General features: G+C 40.4%; 1 protein-coding gene across 1 annotated transcript in view; it reads left to right on the top strand.

The window, feature by feature from the left end:
• Positions 1 to 17,275, top strand: part of ANKFN1 (ankyrin repeat and fibronectin type III domain containing 1) — a 184,966-nt gene that overhangs the window by 142,472 nt on the left and 25,219 nt on the right. Inside the window, 1 exon segment of the mRNA XM_027870305.1 lies at positions 12,326 to 12,492. Coding sequence (XP_027726106.1) covers positions 12,326 to 12,492 — 167 coding nt within the window.

The following is a 17,275-nucleotide window of genomic DNA, read 5'->3' as shown; positions in this document are numbered from 1 at the left end:
TTGTATGATTTGTGAGTGGGTGAGTGAGATGGAGGTAGAAAGTCTTGGTATGGCTTCCAGCTTCCAGATTTAGAAGCAGATACAGTAATTGCCTATTGCCCAGGTCCAGGACTGTAGCACAAAGCTTGGAATATCCTCAATTTTCTCAGCCATCAACAGTATAATTGCTAATAATAATAACAATAATAATAATGGATAGCAGTTGTTTTCTAGAAAAGGTAAAGAATCCTTTCAATATATACATCAGCCTTCTAAATCAGACCCTGGGTTCCCAGGTTGCCTGTTACATGATACTACCTGGATGTCAGGTACTTCTCTTTTTTTGCACTTCTTCTGTGCCCCGTGGCAAATAATATTGACCATTCTAGTCTTATAAGCCTCCATGTGAATGTAGCTATTTAATGAGCTCCCCAGCCAAGAAGCCTTATTCCAGGGCAGAATAGCACCACTGTTCTGTTCTACAGTTTGGAAGAGTGTCCTTCTTCATCCTCCAGAAATAGGGCAGGAATCACATCTAGAGGCTGGTGAGGATCCCACCACATACAGCTATTCCAGTGCCAACCTTGGAAAGATAGTTCCTCTATGCAGAGGCAATGCTAGGAGGAACTCCTGTATTTCCACTGAGTTTCCCAAATCCTGGGTGGCCACTCTGCAAAAGGTAGGGAGGCCTCAGAATATAAGAGAAAGTGTTCTGGATCTGAAAGTGAAGGACCTCAGTTTGAATCCTGGCTCTGACACTTTATAACTTGTGTGATAGGAATAGGGACAAAATTGAACTTATGATTTCCTTGGTGTATAGAACTCCCAAATGAGGAAATTCTCCCTACCAGGGCAGATTGGCACCTTCTCTGCAAATAATAGGTCTTGGAGGGTTGCCTAACATACTTGAGAGATTAAGTGACTTGCTCAGGGTCACACAGCCAGTATGTGTCGAAGGTAGAACTTGAACCTGGATCTTCCTGGTTCTGAGGTCAGTTGTCTATGAACTATGCCATGTTGCCCCTCATGAACTGTGTGACTTTGAGAAAATATGTCCATTTGTTTGAGCCAAAGTATTCTCTGTTGTAAAATGAGGGATTTGGACTACATGCTCCATAAAATCCCTCCCCAGCTCTAACTCTTCTGATTCTCATGGTTGAAAATCATCCTTCTAGACAGAACAATGTTTATTGGTCAGTGTAGACATCACCCTCAATAGCAGGAATGGGGGTCCACCCTTCATGGTGGCGATAATCAGGCCTCGGGGATTTAGAATTGGAAGGCTCAGCTAGTCTACCCCTCCCCTACCCCCATTTCATAGCTGCAACCCTTCCCTGGTTCTGCCAGGATCCAAATCAAAAAAGAGCTGATGACAAGCAACATGGTCCATCATCTCTTTTTTCATTTGGGTTCTTGAATTTTCCCAGCTCGAGTTCCTTTCGGCTTTATCTTATTTTTTAAAAGCTTTGTCCAAGTGCGAACACTCCTTGTTGCTTTATAATGAAGCTTCTTAATATTCCTTGTGTCATGGATCCCTTTGACAGCCTAGTGAAGTCTATAGATCTCAAAATAATATGCTTAAATGCATAAAATAAAATACATAGGAGTGAATCAGTTATATTGAAATAGTTATCAAAGTATTAAAAGAAAACAAATTCACAGACCCCAGATGAAGAATATCTGATTTATATATTTCACTTGAGTAAGCTTGCTAAATCTCTTAGGAGATGGTGATCAGCATACTATAGCCAGCTGAGATAGGAGCTTCCCAGGACAAGGGATTTTAGATATGAATGTAGAGGGATCCAAACTTCCCCTGGTCTCATCAGTCCAACTGTTTTATTTCTTTCTCAACCATTCACTTACAGAAAAATCAGAGGTTCATAGATTTAAAACTAGAAGACCTCAGAGGCCATCTAATCCTTTTACAGAGGAAGAAACTGAGGCCTGGAGGGATTAAGTGATTTGCCCAAGGTCAAATAGGCCGGAAGTGGCATAGGAGAAATTTGAATCCAGGTCCTCCGTCTCTAGAGTCAGGGTTCTTTCCACTGTACCACAAGGCACAAACTTTAACAAGCACAATGCTTAGCCTGTGAATCCAAAGCTACTGATCCTCCCTTTTCCATCTTCCCAACACCCACACCCTGCCACCCCATGTACATCATCACTGCAGCCCCAGCTCTGAGTTGTTTTCCCAGAATTGAAGATAGGTTAGCATTGATCTAACCACACTCTCCCAGCCACTTGAAGCTCATGAATGTATGAATGGAATGGTTGTGGCCCAGTCGGTTGTATTTCGGAGGCTAGTGTCATGGCTTCAGTTTGCTAAAGGGCTCACTCAGCCAGCTTCTTTTCCCCGGCCACAGATTATGCCCTTAACTTTGATCAACCTATGAATATATAGTTGACCCATTTGTTAGCTTTCTCTGGGAACTGAGGGCACATAGTCTAACTAGCAAACAATTAATAAGTTGACTAGTATATTGCTCATTATATTTCAGTGTCAAGAGTAGTATTGAAAGCATAGGCTTTCCTCAACCCAGGTAAGCAAGACTTTTTTCAAAAGGCTTTTTATTACGGCTCCCTCTTCATTTAATCGTCAGTCTTGAAAATATCTCTAAACATGATAAGCCCACAGTAATACCCTATATAAGAACCCCTGTGGAATTGCTCTGTGTGAATGTGTGTGTGTATGTGTGTTTGTTGGGGGAGGAGGATAATGCATATTTAAAGCACAGTACCTGACATATAGTAATCATAATCACTTAATAAATGCTTGCAGACTGACTGAGTAAAGAGGGTGCTAACGATTCATTAGCTGGTGGTAGTTGGGTTTTCTTGTTTGTTTGTTTTTTTAAAGAGACTTCTTTCTGCCTCGTGAATATAGTTTCACAGTAAGCAATGGGGACATGTGCTAAGTATTTCTGAGAAATGAGGGTGGGTTGTAGGGAAAGCAGCCCAAAGTGAGGAAACTCTGGCCATTAACAACATGGGAAATTTAATGGGTTTTTTAAAAGGTGTAAATCATGGGAAAATGTCCATTGTTATCATATAATAAGAGGTTTCCCTCTATTTCAATTTGACTGGTACCATTCATCCATGTCCTCACAAAAGAATAAATTTGGCAAACATCATATTCTCATTATTAGTTCAATGAATCATTGATAGCCTGCTCCTCAGACATAGAAACACTTCTTTTGTGTTCCAACCTTAAGTGGATTTTATTAAAACAGGATTATCATGAAGCTTACTGGGTAAAGATTGGGTAGAACATCAGATCCACAGAGGACATTCCTCCACAGGTTTACTCTGATAGAGACTCTGTCATGGACCATCAGGACATTTTTAATAAAGTCAAGTTATGGAAAATTCCATATTTGACATTAAAATTAATTTCCATTCAGATAGCTCAATAAACACAAAACTACCTTGGATAGGCTAGAACTTCTCCTCTAGTAAGAGATTGTGTGTACTTAGAGACTTACAAGAGGAAATAACCAATTCTTGACCTTGGGTAAATCACATTATCTCCCTGGGTCTCAGTTTCCGTGTTTGTAAAATGAGAAGGTTATATACTAGATGGTTTCTAAGGTACATTCCAGCTCTAAATCTATGATCTCAGCATTTTCCAGGAGCAAAAGGAATGCAGTAGAATGAGGAAACTCTATCTAGTGGTCTGGCATCCTGAGGGTTTACCCAGTCTATTTTGAGAAGCTTGTCTAATCCTTACTCTGGGATAGTAACAATTGACAGCAGACCAATGATAAAGAAGGTTGATTGGTATTGATTTCACTAGTCGTGCAATTCAGGCCAAAATACATCTAGGGTTTTTTTTTTTTGGTTTGTTTTTTTCTAGACAATGGGGTTAAACAACTTGCCCAGGGTCACACGGCTAGTGAGTGTCAGCTGTCTGAGGCTGGATTTGAACTCAGGTCCTCACAACTTCAGGGTTGATGCTCTGTCCACTGTACCACCTAGCTGCCCTTAGGTTTTTTCTTAAGAAAAAAAATCTGTTATGCTTTTCAGACCTCTCTGCTGGTTTATATGGAATGACATGGTACTGAATTAGACACAATAATAATTATTATTGTTATTATTATAGTTTGCATTTATATAGTACTCTAAGGTCTTTGATCTTCACAACAACCCTGGGTAGAAGGTGAAATATGGTGTTGCACCTCAGCCCGCATGCTCCTCAATGGCCACCATCAACAGGAAAGCAGAGGCCATTTACAAAGAAATATCTAGGACATGGGGTCAGGACCTAGAAGGTATAGGAAGTAGTCATCTTCTTGGCTAGAATCTGCGAAAAATCAGACAACCAATCTGAAGGGAAATCAGATTTAGAATAGATGGAATACTCCTAGCCTCTCATTTCATTCATACTTTATTTAGGTTGCTGATACTGAATGCTTATGCTAGGACTGAAAAGATAGAGTTAATCTAACCAGATTCTCTTTGGAGTCAACATCCAGTTTCAATCTCCAGATCTATCTTTTGTTACAAGTGTGACCTTAGCCAATTCATTGAACTTCTGAAATCCGATTTCATCTTGTGCTTTGTAAAAAGAGGGAGTTGGATTAGATGACCTTTCCAGTTCTAAACCTATGTTGCTCTGGTGCAAACTAAAGTCTGATTTTCACCTTCATCAACATCCTGAGGGATGGACTTTCTCTCCTCCCAATTAGGGTTTGTTTCTAGATTCTATGGAAGCCAAGGGATCTTGGAATTGGAAATGGCCTCAAGAGGTCATGTCCTCTATCCTTTCCACCCCCAAGTAGGTCTACACTCAAACCATTTCTAATGTCTATCTAATCTGGGACCCTTCAAAAAAAATGTTCCTCTAATCCCTCTTCCTCCTTTTCCTATGTTTCAGCTACCCTCTTCTGACATTCTATCTTGCAGCCAACTAAAGCAATATGGTATATTAGAAAAAAGAATTGCCCTGAGAGTCAGGAGATACAATGTTTTAGTCCTGGTTCTGCCACTAACTTTCTATATATGGTCCCCAGGCAAGTTACTTCCTTTCTCGATGTCTCAGTTTCCTCCTTTGTAAAATGAAGGCATTTGACTCAATAACACTGAGATCCCTTCCACGTCTAACATTGAGGCAGTACTTAAAGTCAGAGGTCTTGGGCTCAAATCCTGACTGTCGCTTAGTACATGAGTAATTTAATTTCTTTAAGCCCTGATTTCCTCAACTGTAAAATGTAGGTGTTTTACTAGATAACTTCAAAAATCCCTTAGAGCTTTAACTCCATGAACCTATGAATCTACAAATTCCTATTCCATTGACCCATTTGATTCCTTCTGTCATCATGGAGGAACAGGGGAGCATGGGGAGGGGGACCTCATATGAGTTAATTTTATTTAATAAAATCATGTGGCATAGAGGAGATTTAATTATTGTGGTATGTCCCAGCATGTCAATAAATGTCTGTGATTCACATTTTTTTAGTTAAAAGTTTACAATGTCTTCATGCAACTTACACACACACACACACACACACACACACACACACCAGCTACCACTATTATATCATCATTAAACCACTAAAAAAAAGTTACTTTAACATTTATTAAGTAGCATTAAAGACTCTGGCTGAAAATCATGAGATCCCAGAGGGCCATACTTGAAAACTATCATAAATTACTTGTGGAATGGCATACAGATGACATGGCCACTGGGAGATCACTCCATCCTCAAAGTCTCCTGTAGCATTAGCCACAATAGCGGAAAGTTATAGATTTCCTGGGTTTGGAGTTTACTTTTTTTTTCTGGAGGTAATCTATGAATTATTTCAATTGGAATTTCATTTTCTATGTTCATTAGTTCTAGGCAAATTCTTTTCTATTATTTCCTTCATTATACTGTTAAGGTTTTTGGGTTGGTTTTTTTGTCTTGTCATGTTCTTCTGGAACCATGATCCTTAAGTTCTCTCTACACATCCTGTCTTTGAGATTCCTATATTTTGCTTCCATAGTGAGCATATTTTCTCTTAATGTTACTGTTTTTTCTCTTCTTCTTCTAGATTATCTTTCACTTCTGTGCATTTGCATTTCCAATCTATTGTTCTCTATTTTGTTTCTTTAGTGAGACTTGACGTTACAGATTTAATTTTCTTTTTCACTCATTATTTTTGCTGTGCAGGATATAAATTCTGTTCTCATAATTTTCATTTCTCTTTTAAACCACTCAGGAATCAGGAATCATGTATTGTGGTTCTATGTTTTTCTGCAATTCCACAAAGTTCTCTGTCCCATCAACAATTGGATCATTTTTCTTTATTTTGCAATATTTATTCCTAGATTCTTGAACTTTTTTACTAGATCTGGATACCATGTTTCCTTCCATTGTTAATGTTTTCCCTTTTGATTTATCTGTTCGTGTCCAAGATTTTTAAGATTTCTTCTTCCTCAAATCTTTGGTCCTTTTAGTCTTTCTCCCACTCACTGCCCCCCTCCTTATTTTCCTTATTACTCACTTCCTGACTCCCTCCCCTCTACTTGTGGTTTCCTTGGGGACTGGATCTCAAAGCATCTTAGCCTCCTCCCACACTTGGCAATTCACCATTCAATAGCCTAGGTCTCTGTCCCCAACTGACTTTTGGGTCAGAACTGACCCCAGCTGAGTACTGTGTTCTTTGCCTCAGGCTTGGCAAAATGTTACACAGACCCCACACACATAGTGTCTTGTCCTTGTAACCTGTCCACTCCCCTTGTTCCTCAGTTCTCTGGCCTTGCACTGGCAATTCAAAGTCGGTTTACTCTAGCACTAGTAGTTCAGAGCTTTGCAGCACTGGTGCTTCCAGGTTGCAGCCCCTGGCAGGCTTTTGCTCCTGAAAGGCTGTGGCCAACCTGTCAAAGCCCAAACAAACCTCCTCAGCCTGGAGCTAGGGTTTCCATGGCCCTGGAAATAAGGAAGTAGGGACTGGGGTGTAGGGGTGGGTTTTAATGTAAACCTATGTCATGTTCCTGAATCCATTAGAGCAGCCTTGCTTGCTGGTAATGTGAGAGGTAGGGAGGGGGTGCTGAGTGAGCTTAGGATCAGTGAGCATCAGTTTCCAGGTTTGAGGTCTTTTTTTAACTTTCTTCTGAATTCTGGGTGTCCTAGACCATGGAAACAACAGAAGTTGCTTCATTTTTGGTACATGATTTCTGTTTTGGGAAGGTTTGAGAGATCAAAGAAAATATTTAGTCCTCTTATTATTGCTCACATGACCCAGAAGTCTAGTGTCTCTTCTCTAAAGGACTTATTTAAACTTTTTCCTTCTTTTCTAAGTCATTGTCATAGGATTTGTGGGATCAAGAGCTAGAAAGTACCTTAGAGATTACCTGACTCCACCTCCTCATGTTATAGCAGTGAGGCCCAGAGGGGTGAAGGGACTGGTCCAAGGTTGTTCAGTCAGTAAGAAGCAAGGCTAGAATTTGAATTCAGGTCTTCTGACTCCAAATCCAGGTTTCTTTTCACTATGTATTTTTTTTCCTCTGCTTTTCTCTTTCTTTTCTTTTTTTTCTTTCCTTTTTTTCTAAAAGAGCCAAAGGTGACAGAAAGGGATTGAGAAAGGAATGAGAAAGAAACGGGAGAGAGAGAAAGAGAGCGAGAGAGTGAGAGAGTTTTTAAAACTTTAGTTTGGCTTAGAAAGAGTTTAAGACATTTCATTCTCTCTCCTGCCAAAAGATGACATCTGTTAAGTGCTAACAGGACATAATCCCTATTTTGAAAAGCATAAGGTCAGATTTATGGGGTTGTTTAGGGATAAAAGAAAACTAGAATGTCATAGAAACTTTTAGGGCTCATATTCTATGACTTTGCAGTAGGTTGCAGACAGTCTCACAACCCAGAAAGACCCTTCAAATTGGGAATAATTTAAAATAGAGTAGCACAAGATAAAATGGGAAAAGGGGGTCATTTGGAGCAAAGATCTAAGTGGCCTTGGCTTTGGGATAAGAGTTAGTGTTCTCAGGGAAGCTAGGTGGCACAGAGGATAGAGCACCAGCCCTGGAGTCAAGAGGACCTGAGTTCAAATCTGGCCTCAGACACTTAGCTAGCTGTGTGATCCTGGGCAAGTCACTTAACCCCATTGCCTAGCCAAAAAAAAAAAAGAGAGAGAGAGAGAGAGTTAGTGTTCTCTCACCTCTGCAGAGGGAGTATGGCTTATTCTTTCTATCTATTGTTTGATTCATTGGGCCACTTCACTAGAAGTTCATTTGATAGGTTGTCCAATGTCTCAGGCCATTAACTATGAAAACAGGGGCATATTCTTAAGGAAGAACTAAGTGGCTTATGAAAGGCAGCGTGGCCTAGTGAACAGAAATCGGTCCTTAGAATCAAGAAAGCTGGGTAAAAGTCTGATATACGGTAGCCTGTGGGGATCCCAGGGCACCTTCACTAGACAGTTCATTTGATAGTTTGTCCAATGTCTCAGGCCATTAACTATGAAAACAGTGGCATATTCTTAAGGAAGAATTAATTGGCTTATGAAAGGTAGCGCGGCCTAGTGAACAGAGATTGGTCCTTAGAATCAAGAAACCTGGGTAAAAGTCTGATATACTGCCTATGGGGATCTCAGGGGCCCCAAGGAACTCTCTAAGGCTCTAAGTTGCAGAGAAGTTGCCTGACTACATTTGTGAAGGGAGTTTCTTCATTGGGAATTTTCTATACCAATGAAATCAAAGATTTTATCTCCTCCCCAAAAAAATGGCACATGGAAGGTGTAGGGGAGGATCTAACTTGTAGAATGCCCAAATTAAGGTGCACCATAATGGAGGATAGCCATATCGAGAGGCAAAACCTCTAAAATTGTATACGTTTAGATGATGGGTTAATTAGCTTACCCTAAGCAAGACTGGTGAAATCCTACATTTCTAGGCTATGAGGCTGAATTTCAGGGCTCAGATCACTGCTGCTTTGGGAGAAAACCTTTGCACCATCTTCTCCAATCCCCAGAGGAAAATATAAACTGTGAAGGCGGACCTACTCTTACCCTATTGCCACCTGGGGTATACCCACCTTGGTTGTTACAGAGGAGTCAAGGATAAAAGTAGACAGTGGTAAAAGAAGGGAATATATGACATGTTGTTCAGTCGTGTCCAAATCTTCATGATCCTGTTTGGGGTTTTCTTGGCAAATAGTGGAGCAGTTTGCCATTTCCTTCTATAACTCATTTTATAAATGAGGAAACTGAGGCAAACAGGGTTGAGTGACTTGCCTAAGTCATACAGCTAGTAGGTGTCTGAGGCCAGATTTGAACTCAAGTCTTCCTGTCTCAAGGCCTGATGCTCTATCCACTGCACCACCTAGCTGCCTAATATATGACATACAGTATACTCAATTATTCAGCAAGCATTTATTAATCACCTGTTGTGTGCTGGGTGCAGCATGAGGCACAAAGACAAGATCTTACATTTTATCAAGAAAAATAAACATGTTCATATATAGGTACATATAGAATATGCCCAAAATAAACATAAGAAAAAATTAGAGGGGGGAAGCACTGGCAGTTGGGGGGTACTAAAAAAGACTGCATTAGAAGATAAAGCTTAAGATGAATCTTGAAAGAAAATAGGGATTCTAAGAGGGAGAATGGAGGGAAAATTGCATTTCAGGCATAGAAGACAGCTATGAATGGGAAGAAGAGATGGAATGAGAAACAATATGAAGGCCAATTTGATTGGATCATAGCATTTGTGAAGGGGAATCATGTGTAATAAATCTTGAAAGGTAGGAGCCAGGCTGTGAAGGACTTTAAATGCCAAACACAGAGTTTTTATTGGACATTTGAAGTAATGGAGAGCCACAGGAGGTTAATTATTGAGTAACGGAGTGTCGTGGTCAGAGCTAAGTTTTAGAAAAATCACTTCATCAACTGTATGGAAAGAGGGTAGATGGGAGAGAGAAGAAACTTGAGTCAGAGAGACCAGGAAAACATTGCAATTGCTCAGAGGAGAAGCGAGGAAGGCCTGAAGTCATATAATGGTTGGGGGAATGGAGGGGAGGGGACAGATGCAAGAGCCTTCATACAGGTCCAGGGAGAGCATTTTGCTTTCTGCCTGCCGAAGGAGGGGTGGCTTACTCACTTCCAAGGGTCTGGTCCCAAGTGTCTAGGCCTCAGTCTGAGGAGCAGAGACTTAAGAGGCTGCTCCCTCCTACTAACCAAACTGACCACTAACAGAACAGAAGGTGGATGTTCCCTTTGATCCCCCTCCCCAAAGAAACCAAGAAACAAATATGAAAAAGGCTTCAACGGGCTGCCTAACTGGACACGCCCATCTGGAATCCAGAGCACGCACAACAGTGCAGGGATCTGCTGAGGGAGCAAATGAGGTTTCAGGAAAACGTGACTCCATGTTGCACAATGCCCAGGATTAGACAAAGGACGACCCTGGCCAGACTCAAAGCAATTGTCTCACCCCTTTGGAGGAGACACTGATGGGGTAAGCTTCAAGGTGTGGCCAGTCAGGGCAGTTCAAGTAAGCAACCGGGGCTTGGCTTGTTCATCAGAGGTTGGTCAGTAGGTGTGGAATGTGGTCTGGGGCCAGCTACCCTTCCATGCATCAGGGAGGGACTACCTCCTCAAAGCAGGCTGGGCACGTCCCCATGATGCCAAGGACTCCGGCCACAGCTGATCCCTCCCTCCCCCCTCCCGGTCCCCATGCCCCAGGCTTCCATTGCCCTCAGGGGAAAGAGGTCCAACCTTGGCATGCCCCACTTGGAGCTTAATTCTCAGTAACTTCCAAAGAAGCTAAATGTGTTGGGGGCAGGGTGAGAAGTGTGTGAGGGGGCAGGGTAGTGTAAAGGGCTGAAAGAAAAACCAGTTCCAGTCATGACAGGCTCCTTAGAGAAAGAGAGAGAGATACTCAGGGTTTCAAAGATAGACTATAGGGAGACCAGAAGAATAACCTCTCATACTTTTGTTTCAGTGTTTCTAGTCCTGGCTAAAATCTTGACAGTAAAAATCAAACTCTGAAATCAAACCCAGGTTTCAAGTCTTCTGCTATGCCTTTTTTTTTCTTTTAAGTGATAAGCAAATTTATTTTTCTAATTTGATGAATGTGAAATATCAATAATCAACAAGTAGTTATTATATACTTGCTCTGTACCAAATATTATGCTAAGCACTGAGGGTACAACCACAAAGAACAAAACAGTCACTCTCCTCTATAGATAAAGGTGTCAATGTAGCTATAGATGCACATGTAGACTTAGATTGTGTAGGTACAGTCACTTATGGGTGTGAATGGGAATGAGAGAGATAAAGAGGTGGAGAGAGAGAGAGAGAGAGAGAAAAGAGAGAGAAGAAAGGAAAGAAGGAGGGGGAGAGAGAGAGAGAGAGAAGGAAAAGAGAGAGAAAGATGGAGATAGGGACAGAGACAGGATGAAGATAGAGATGGGGATGGGGATGGAGATGGAGCTAGAGACAGAGATAAGAATGTATGTATGAGGCAGCATGGCATAGTAGATAAAAAGCTGGACTTGGAGTCAGGAAGACCTGGGTTCAAGTCTTGCCTTTTATACATACTGATTTTGTGACCATGGGCAAAAGACTTAACTTTTCAGTGCCTAGGCAACTTGAAGATTGTAATTTGCAGAACATTTTCTGATTTGCATTGATAGAGGGATAAGAGTGCTCACCCTGCCCTAAAATCAGGAAGACCTGAGTTCAGATTTGGCCTCAGACGTACTAGCTGTGTGACCCTGGGCAAGTGACTTAACCTACGTTTTCTTGTTTCCTCGTCTAGAGATGGGGATAATATTAATATTTTCCCTGGGGCTTTTGCAAGGATCAAATGAGATAATAATTACAAAGCCCTTAGCATAGTACCTAGCACATAGTAAGCACTATATAAATGTTGGTTATTATTATTATTTTCTCACCAGGAGTTTTGTACACCAATGAAATAAAAGGTCCAAATCCCCCCACAAAAAAATAGATAGGCAGACAGACAGACAGACAGACAGATAAATAGATAGATAAATAGTTAGATGGACAAATGTATGTGTGCATATATATACACATATGTATATGTGTGTATATACGTATATATACATATATATATATTTCTTTCATGAGGGAAAAGTCCACGTAAACTCTGGCTTTAGCCCACACCATTTCTCTGTGTCTTAACTAGAGCTGGATTAAAAACCTTAAGAGGAAAAACTGTCTGACCAAAGCCAGACAACTGGCCCCTTAAGAGCACATTTATAATTTATTTATGGCTTAATATTTTCCACTGATCGGATTAATAAATCATGTTTTCATTCAACTTGTTTTCTCCAAGGTATGAATTTCTCTATTTTGATACTCAATCTTAACATGTTTTGTTTTGCTTGTCCATTTTCCAGTTCATTTTTGTAGCTACAGGGAGAAATTTATTAGTCTGTATTGCCGCCTTTCTGCTGTCGCAGAACTCGATTCTCTGAACACCCAGCAATTCCTGAGGGAAGCGATCTCTGACAGCGAAGTAGCAGCAGCCAAGCAAAGACACCAACAAGTCTTAGATTATGTGCAGGTAACTGTGGGCTCCTGTCGAGGTGAAGGAGAGAAAATGAGAGGCGGGGGATGAGAATTCAACTTACATCCCAACAGATTCCTCCTAGAGAAATGGGGGCAGCAGGGTGACGGAGTGGAAGGAGGATTGAATTTGGCATCCCAAAGACAACGCTAGTAATTACCTGGGTAACCTTGGGCAAATCACATCTCTTGGACTACTGTTTCCTCATCAATTGAGTGAGGAGGGAGGTAGGGTAAATGATCATTAGGCCCCTTACAGTTCTAAACCTACACATCCTCTCATCCCTTTTAACTGAACCTCTTTTGAGGATTTAATAATTCTCTAACTTATGGTTATTTTTGTATATGTCTTTATCCCCTCCTTATTCCAAACCCTCATTGGAATGCAAATTCATTAAGGAAAGGAGGTGTGTGTGTGTGTGTGTGTGTGTGTGAATCATTTTATCTCTAGTGCCTATAGATGCAGAGTGACTTGATGGATAGGGTGCTAGGCATAGCAATAGAAAGACCTGAGTTCAAGTCTTGTTTCTGATTCTTACTACCTGGGTAGTGTTGGCAAGGTCACTTAATTTTTGTGTGTCTCAAGCAATTCCTTATGACATATCTACCAACTCATAAACATGTTGCATCTGCTTTGGTGGCTAGAACCTCCCTGGCTGAAAAAGATCACATATCCTTCTAGTGTTCACATATTCCCAGTACCTAACATCCTGTACTCAGTAAGTGCTTGATAAATAAATGTTGAATTGAACAGAGGTATTATACCCTTGGAAAAAATATCAAATATTGCTAGTATATTCAAAGAACATACATGTACTTTCCATATATTTCCTGTTCCATTTGAGGAAGCACAATGCCTAGGGCAGAACAAAAACAAAACAAAAAAGATTACTATCAGTTTCCATGAAAAACTACAGCTCAATCAGAATTCCACAGAGAGTCTATTCTGCCATAGCCATAGGCAATGGTGACTCCTCAACTCAAAGTAAAATGAACAAGATGAAGGCAAGCAGAACTTGGATCTTATCCAGTGGCCTAGCTTATTTGCTTATTCCTAGGGATGTGGAACACAATTTATTTTTCATTGGCAGCTTTCAAAAAAAAGAAGAAGAAAGAAGAAGAAGAAGAAGAAGAAGAAGAAGAAGAAGAAGAAGAAGAAGGGAAGAAGAAGAAGAAAAAGAAGAAAAGAGAGAGAACGGGTGATAATTAACCACTAGAGAAGTTGACCTCAGGAAAAAAGAAAGAGAAATAACAACAATGAGATCATGGCAGCTTCTGTTAACTCAAGCCAGTTTGGAGAGAGGTATTCCAGATCCTGGTTTTCTTTTAGGGAGATGTGGCCTTTTCAAGGATTGTGGACCCTAGCACAGTGTCAGCATTAGCCGGGAAATCTGCTCTTTGGCCAAAGAACCAGGGAATTTCCATAGTTCTGGGACTCAGTTCTTGCTGACCTAAAAGTTAGTGTCATATGATAAAATACAAGCAATGCACAGGCAACAGGACTTCATGGAAGGAGAACTAAGCTCAGAGTCAAAACATCTGCCTTCTAATCCCCACTCTGCCATTAAGCCCTGCAGACAAGTCATTTTATGAAGGAAGGGAAAATAGCATTTGTTAAGTGTCTACTATGAACCTGGCACTATTCTAAGTCTTTATTAGAGGCAGTTAGGTGGTGTAGTAGATAAAGTACTAGGCCTGGAGTCAGGGAAGACCTGAGTTCAAATCCAGTATCAGACCTTACTAGCTGTATGATCATGGGCAAATCACTTAACCTTTGTATGCCTCAGTTTCCTGAATTATAAAATAGGGTTAATGACAGCACCTACCTCTCAGGGCTGTTGTAAAGATTAAATGAAATAATATTTGCAAAGTGTTTAGCACGGTGCCTGGCACATAGTCGGTGCTATATAAGTGCTTATTTCCTTCTCCTTACAAATATCATCTCATTTTACCCTCACAACAACCCTGGGAGGTAGGTGCTATTACTATCTCCATTTTACAGTTCAGGGAACTGAGGCATAGAGAAGCTAAGTAACTTGCCCACAATGACACAGCTAGTAACTGTCCAAGGATGGATTTCTACTTAGAACTTCCTGACTGCAGTGCCCAGCATTCTATCCACTGTACCACCAAACTGCCTCTCTTACTCAGTTTATAAAATGGGAATATTAGTAATAGTCACATTATTTTTTTTTACAAAATCAGAAAGAAAACAATAGCATGAAAACACTTTTAACTGAAAATATTATACAAATGAAACGATTTTATAAATACTGGCCATGAGGGTTTGTGGAGACACCAAGTTAGGGAATGATAGAAGAAGTCTAAGTAGGAAAGGGTGAGTTGGCAATTCTTTTATATTCTCAAAAAGAGTTCTTTCTGGCCTATTCTCCTGCATGCCTCAGCATTACTCACCTTCTTGCCATCAAACTGTAATATCCCCGATGAGTGGGGGATAGAAAAGAAGAAAAGAAAAAAGAAAGAAAGAAGAAAGGAAGGAGAAAGAAAGAGAGAAAGAAAGAGAGAGAGAAAGAGAGAAAGGAAGAAAGAAGGAAAGAAGGAAGGAAGGAAGGAAGGAAGGAAGGAAGGAAGGAAGGAAGAAGAAAGAGAGAGAGAAAAAGAGAGAGAGAGAGAGAAAGAGAGAGAGAGAGAGAGAGAAAGAGAGAGAGAGAGAGATTCTTTTCTTTTACTCCCTGGGTTTATATTGTGGAAAGGAAAGATGATTATTTGAAAAAGGAATAGGAGAATTATGCAGCAAGAGACTATAGTAGGACTGATCCACAATTGTTTTTCCTTCCAATTTTACTAATTTATTTATTTTTAGTTTTCAACATTGACTTCCACAAGATTTTGAGTTCCATCTCATCCCTACCCCCACCCCAAGATGATGTGGATTCTGAATACCCCTTCCCCTAATCTGCCCTCCCTTCTATCATATCTCCCCTTCTCTTATCCTCTTCCCCTTCTATTTTCCTGTAGGGAAGAATAGATTTCTACACCCTATGGCCTGTATATTTTATTTCCCTGTTGCATGTGAAAACAATTTTTAACATTTGTTTTTAAAACTTTGGGTTCCAAATTTTCTCCCTTCCTCCCTCCCCACCCACCCTCAATGAGAAGGCAAGCAACTCGATACAGGTTATACATGTGTAGTCATGCAAAACATTTCCATAGTAGTCATGTTGTGAAAAGGTAAGTATATTTCCCTTCATCCTATGCTGCCCCCCCTTGTTCTATTCTCTCTTTTGACCTTGTCCTTCCTTAGAAGTGTTTGCTTCTGATTACCCCCTCCCCCATTTGCCCTCCCCTCTATCATCCCTCTACTCTCTTATCCCCTTCCTCCCTATTTTCCTATAGTGTGAGATAGATTTCCATACCCAATTGAATGTATGTTATTCCCTCCTTGAGCCAAATCCAATAAGAATAAGATTCACTCATTCCCTCTCACCTTCCTCCACTTCCCCTCCACTGTAAAAGCCTTTTCTTGTCTGTTTTACCCCATTCTGCCTCTCCCTTTCTCCTTCTCCCGATACAATCCTCTCTCACCCCTTAATTTTATTCTCCAGATATTACCCCTTCATCCTCAACTCACCTTGTGCCCTTTATCTATCTATCTATCTATCTATCTATACATACATATAATTTTTTCCCTCCAACTACCCCAATACTGACAAAGGTCTCATGAGTTACAAATATCATCTTTCTATGTAGGAATGTAAACATCAACCTTAACAATTCCTTTATGATTTCTCTTTCCTGTTTACCTCTTTATGCTTCTCTTGATTCTTATATTTGAAAGTCAAATTTTCTAGTCAGCTCTGGTCTTTTCATCAAGAATGTTTGAAAATCCCCTATTTCACTGAATGTCCATTTTTTCCCTGAAGGATTATATTCAGTTTTGCTGGGTAGGTGATTCTTGGTTGTAATCCTATCTCCTTTGACCTCCAGAATATTATATTCCAAGCCCTCTGGTCCCTTAATGTAGAAGCTGCTAAATCTTGTGTTATCCTGATTGTGTTTCCACAATACTTGAATTGTTTCTTTCTGGCTGCTTGCAATATTTTCTCTTTTTCCTGGGAACTCTGGAATTTGGCTACAATATTCCTAGGAGTTTTCCTTTGGGGATCTCTTTCAGGAGGTGATCAGTGGATTCTTTCCATTTCTATTTTGTCCTCTGGTTCTAGAATATCAGGGCAGTTTTCCTTCATAATTTCTTGAAAGATGATGTCTAGGCTCTTTTTTTAAAAAAAATTTTTTTAGGCAATTGGGGTTAAGTGACTTGCCCAGGGTCACACAGCTAGTAAATGTCAAGTGTTTGGTCTGAGACTGGATTTGAACTCAGGTCCTCTTGGCTTCTGGGTCGGTGCTCTATCCACTGTGCCACCTAGCTGCCCCTTCTAGGCTCTTTTTTTGATCATGGCTTTCAGATAGTCCAATAATTTTTAAATTATCTCTCCTGGATCTATTTTCCAGGTCAGATGTTTTTCCAATAAGATATTTCACATTGTCTTTTATTTTTTCATTCTTTTGGCTTTGTTTTACAATGTCTTGATTTCTCATAAAGTCACTAGCTTCCATTTGCTCCATTCTAATTTTTAAGGAAGTATTTTCTTCAGTGAGCCTTTGGACTTCCTTTTCCATTTGGCCAATTCTGCTTTTGAAGGCATTCTTCCCCTCATTGGCTTTTTGGACTTCTTTTGTCATTTAGGTAAGGCTATTTTTTAAGATGTTATTTTCTTCAGTATTTTTTGGGTCTCCTTTAGCAAGCTGTTGACTTGGTT

This window comes from Vombatus ursinus, unplaced genomic scaffold (assembly GCF_900497805.2).
Source record: "Vombatus ursinus unplaced genomic scaffold, bare-nosed wombat genome assembly UNPS02014797.1, whole genome shotgun sequence".
NCBI lineage: Eukaryota > Metazoa > Chordata > Mammalia > Diprotodontia > Vombatidae > Vombatus > Vombatus ursinus.
The sequence above is the reverse complement of the archived record's forward strand: the minus strand, read 5'-3'. Positions and strand labels throughout refer to the sequence as shown.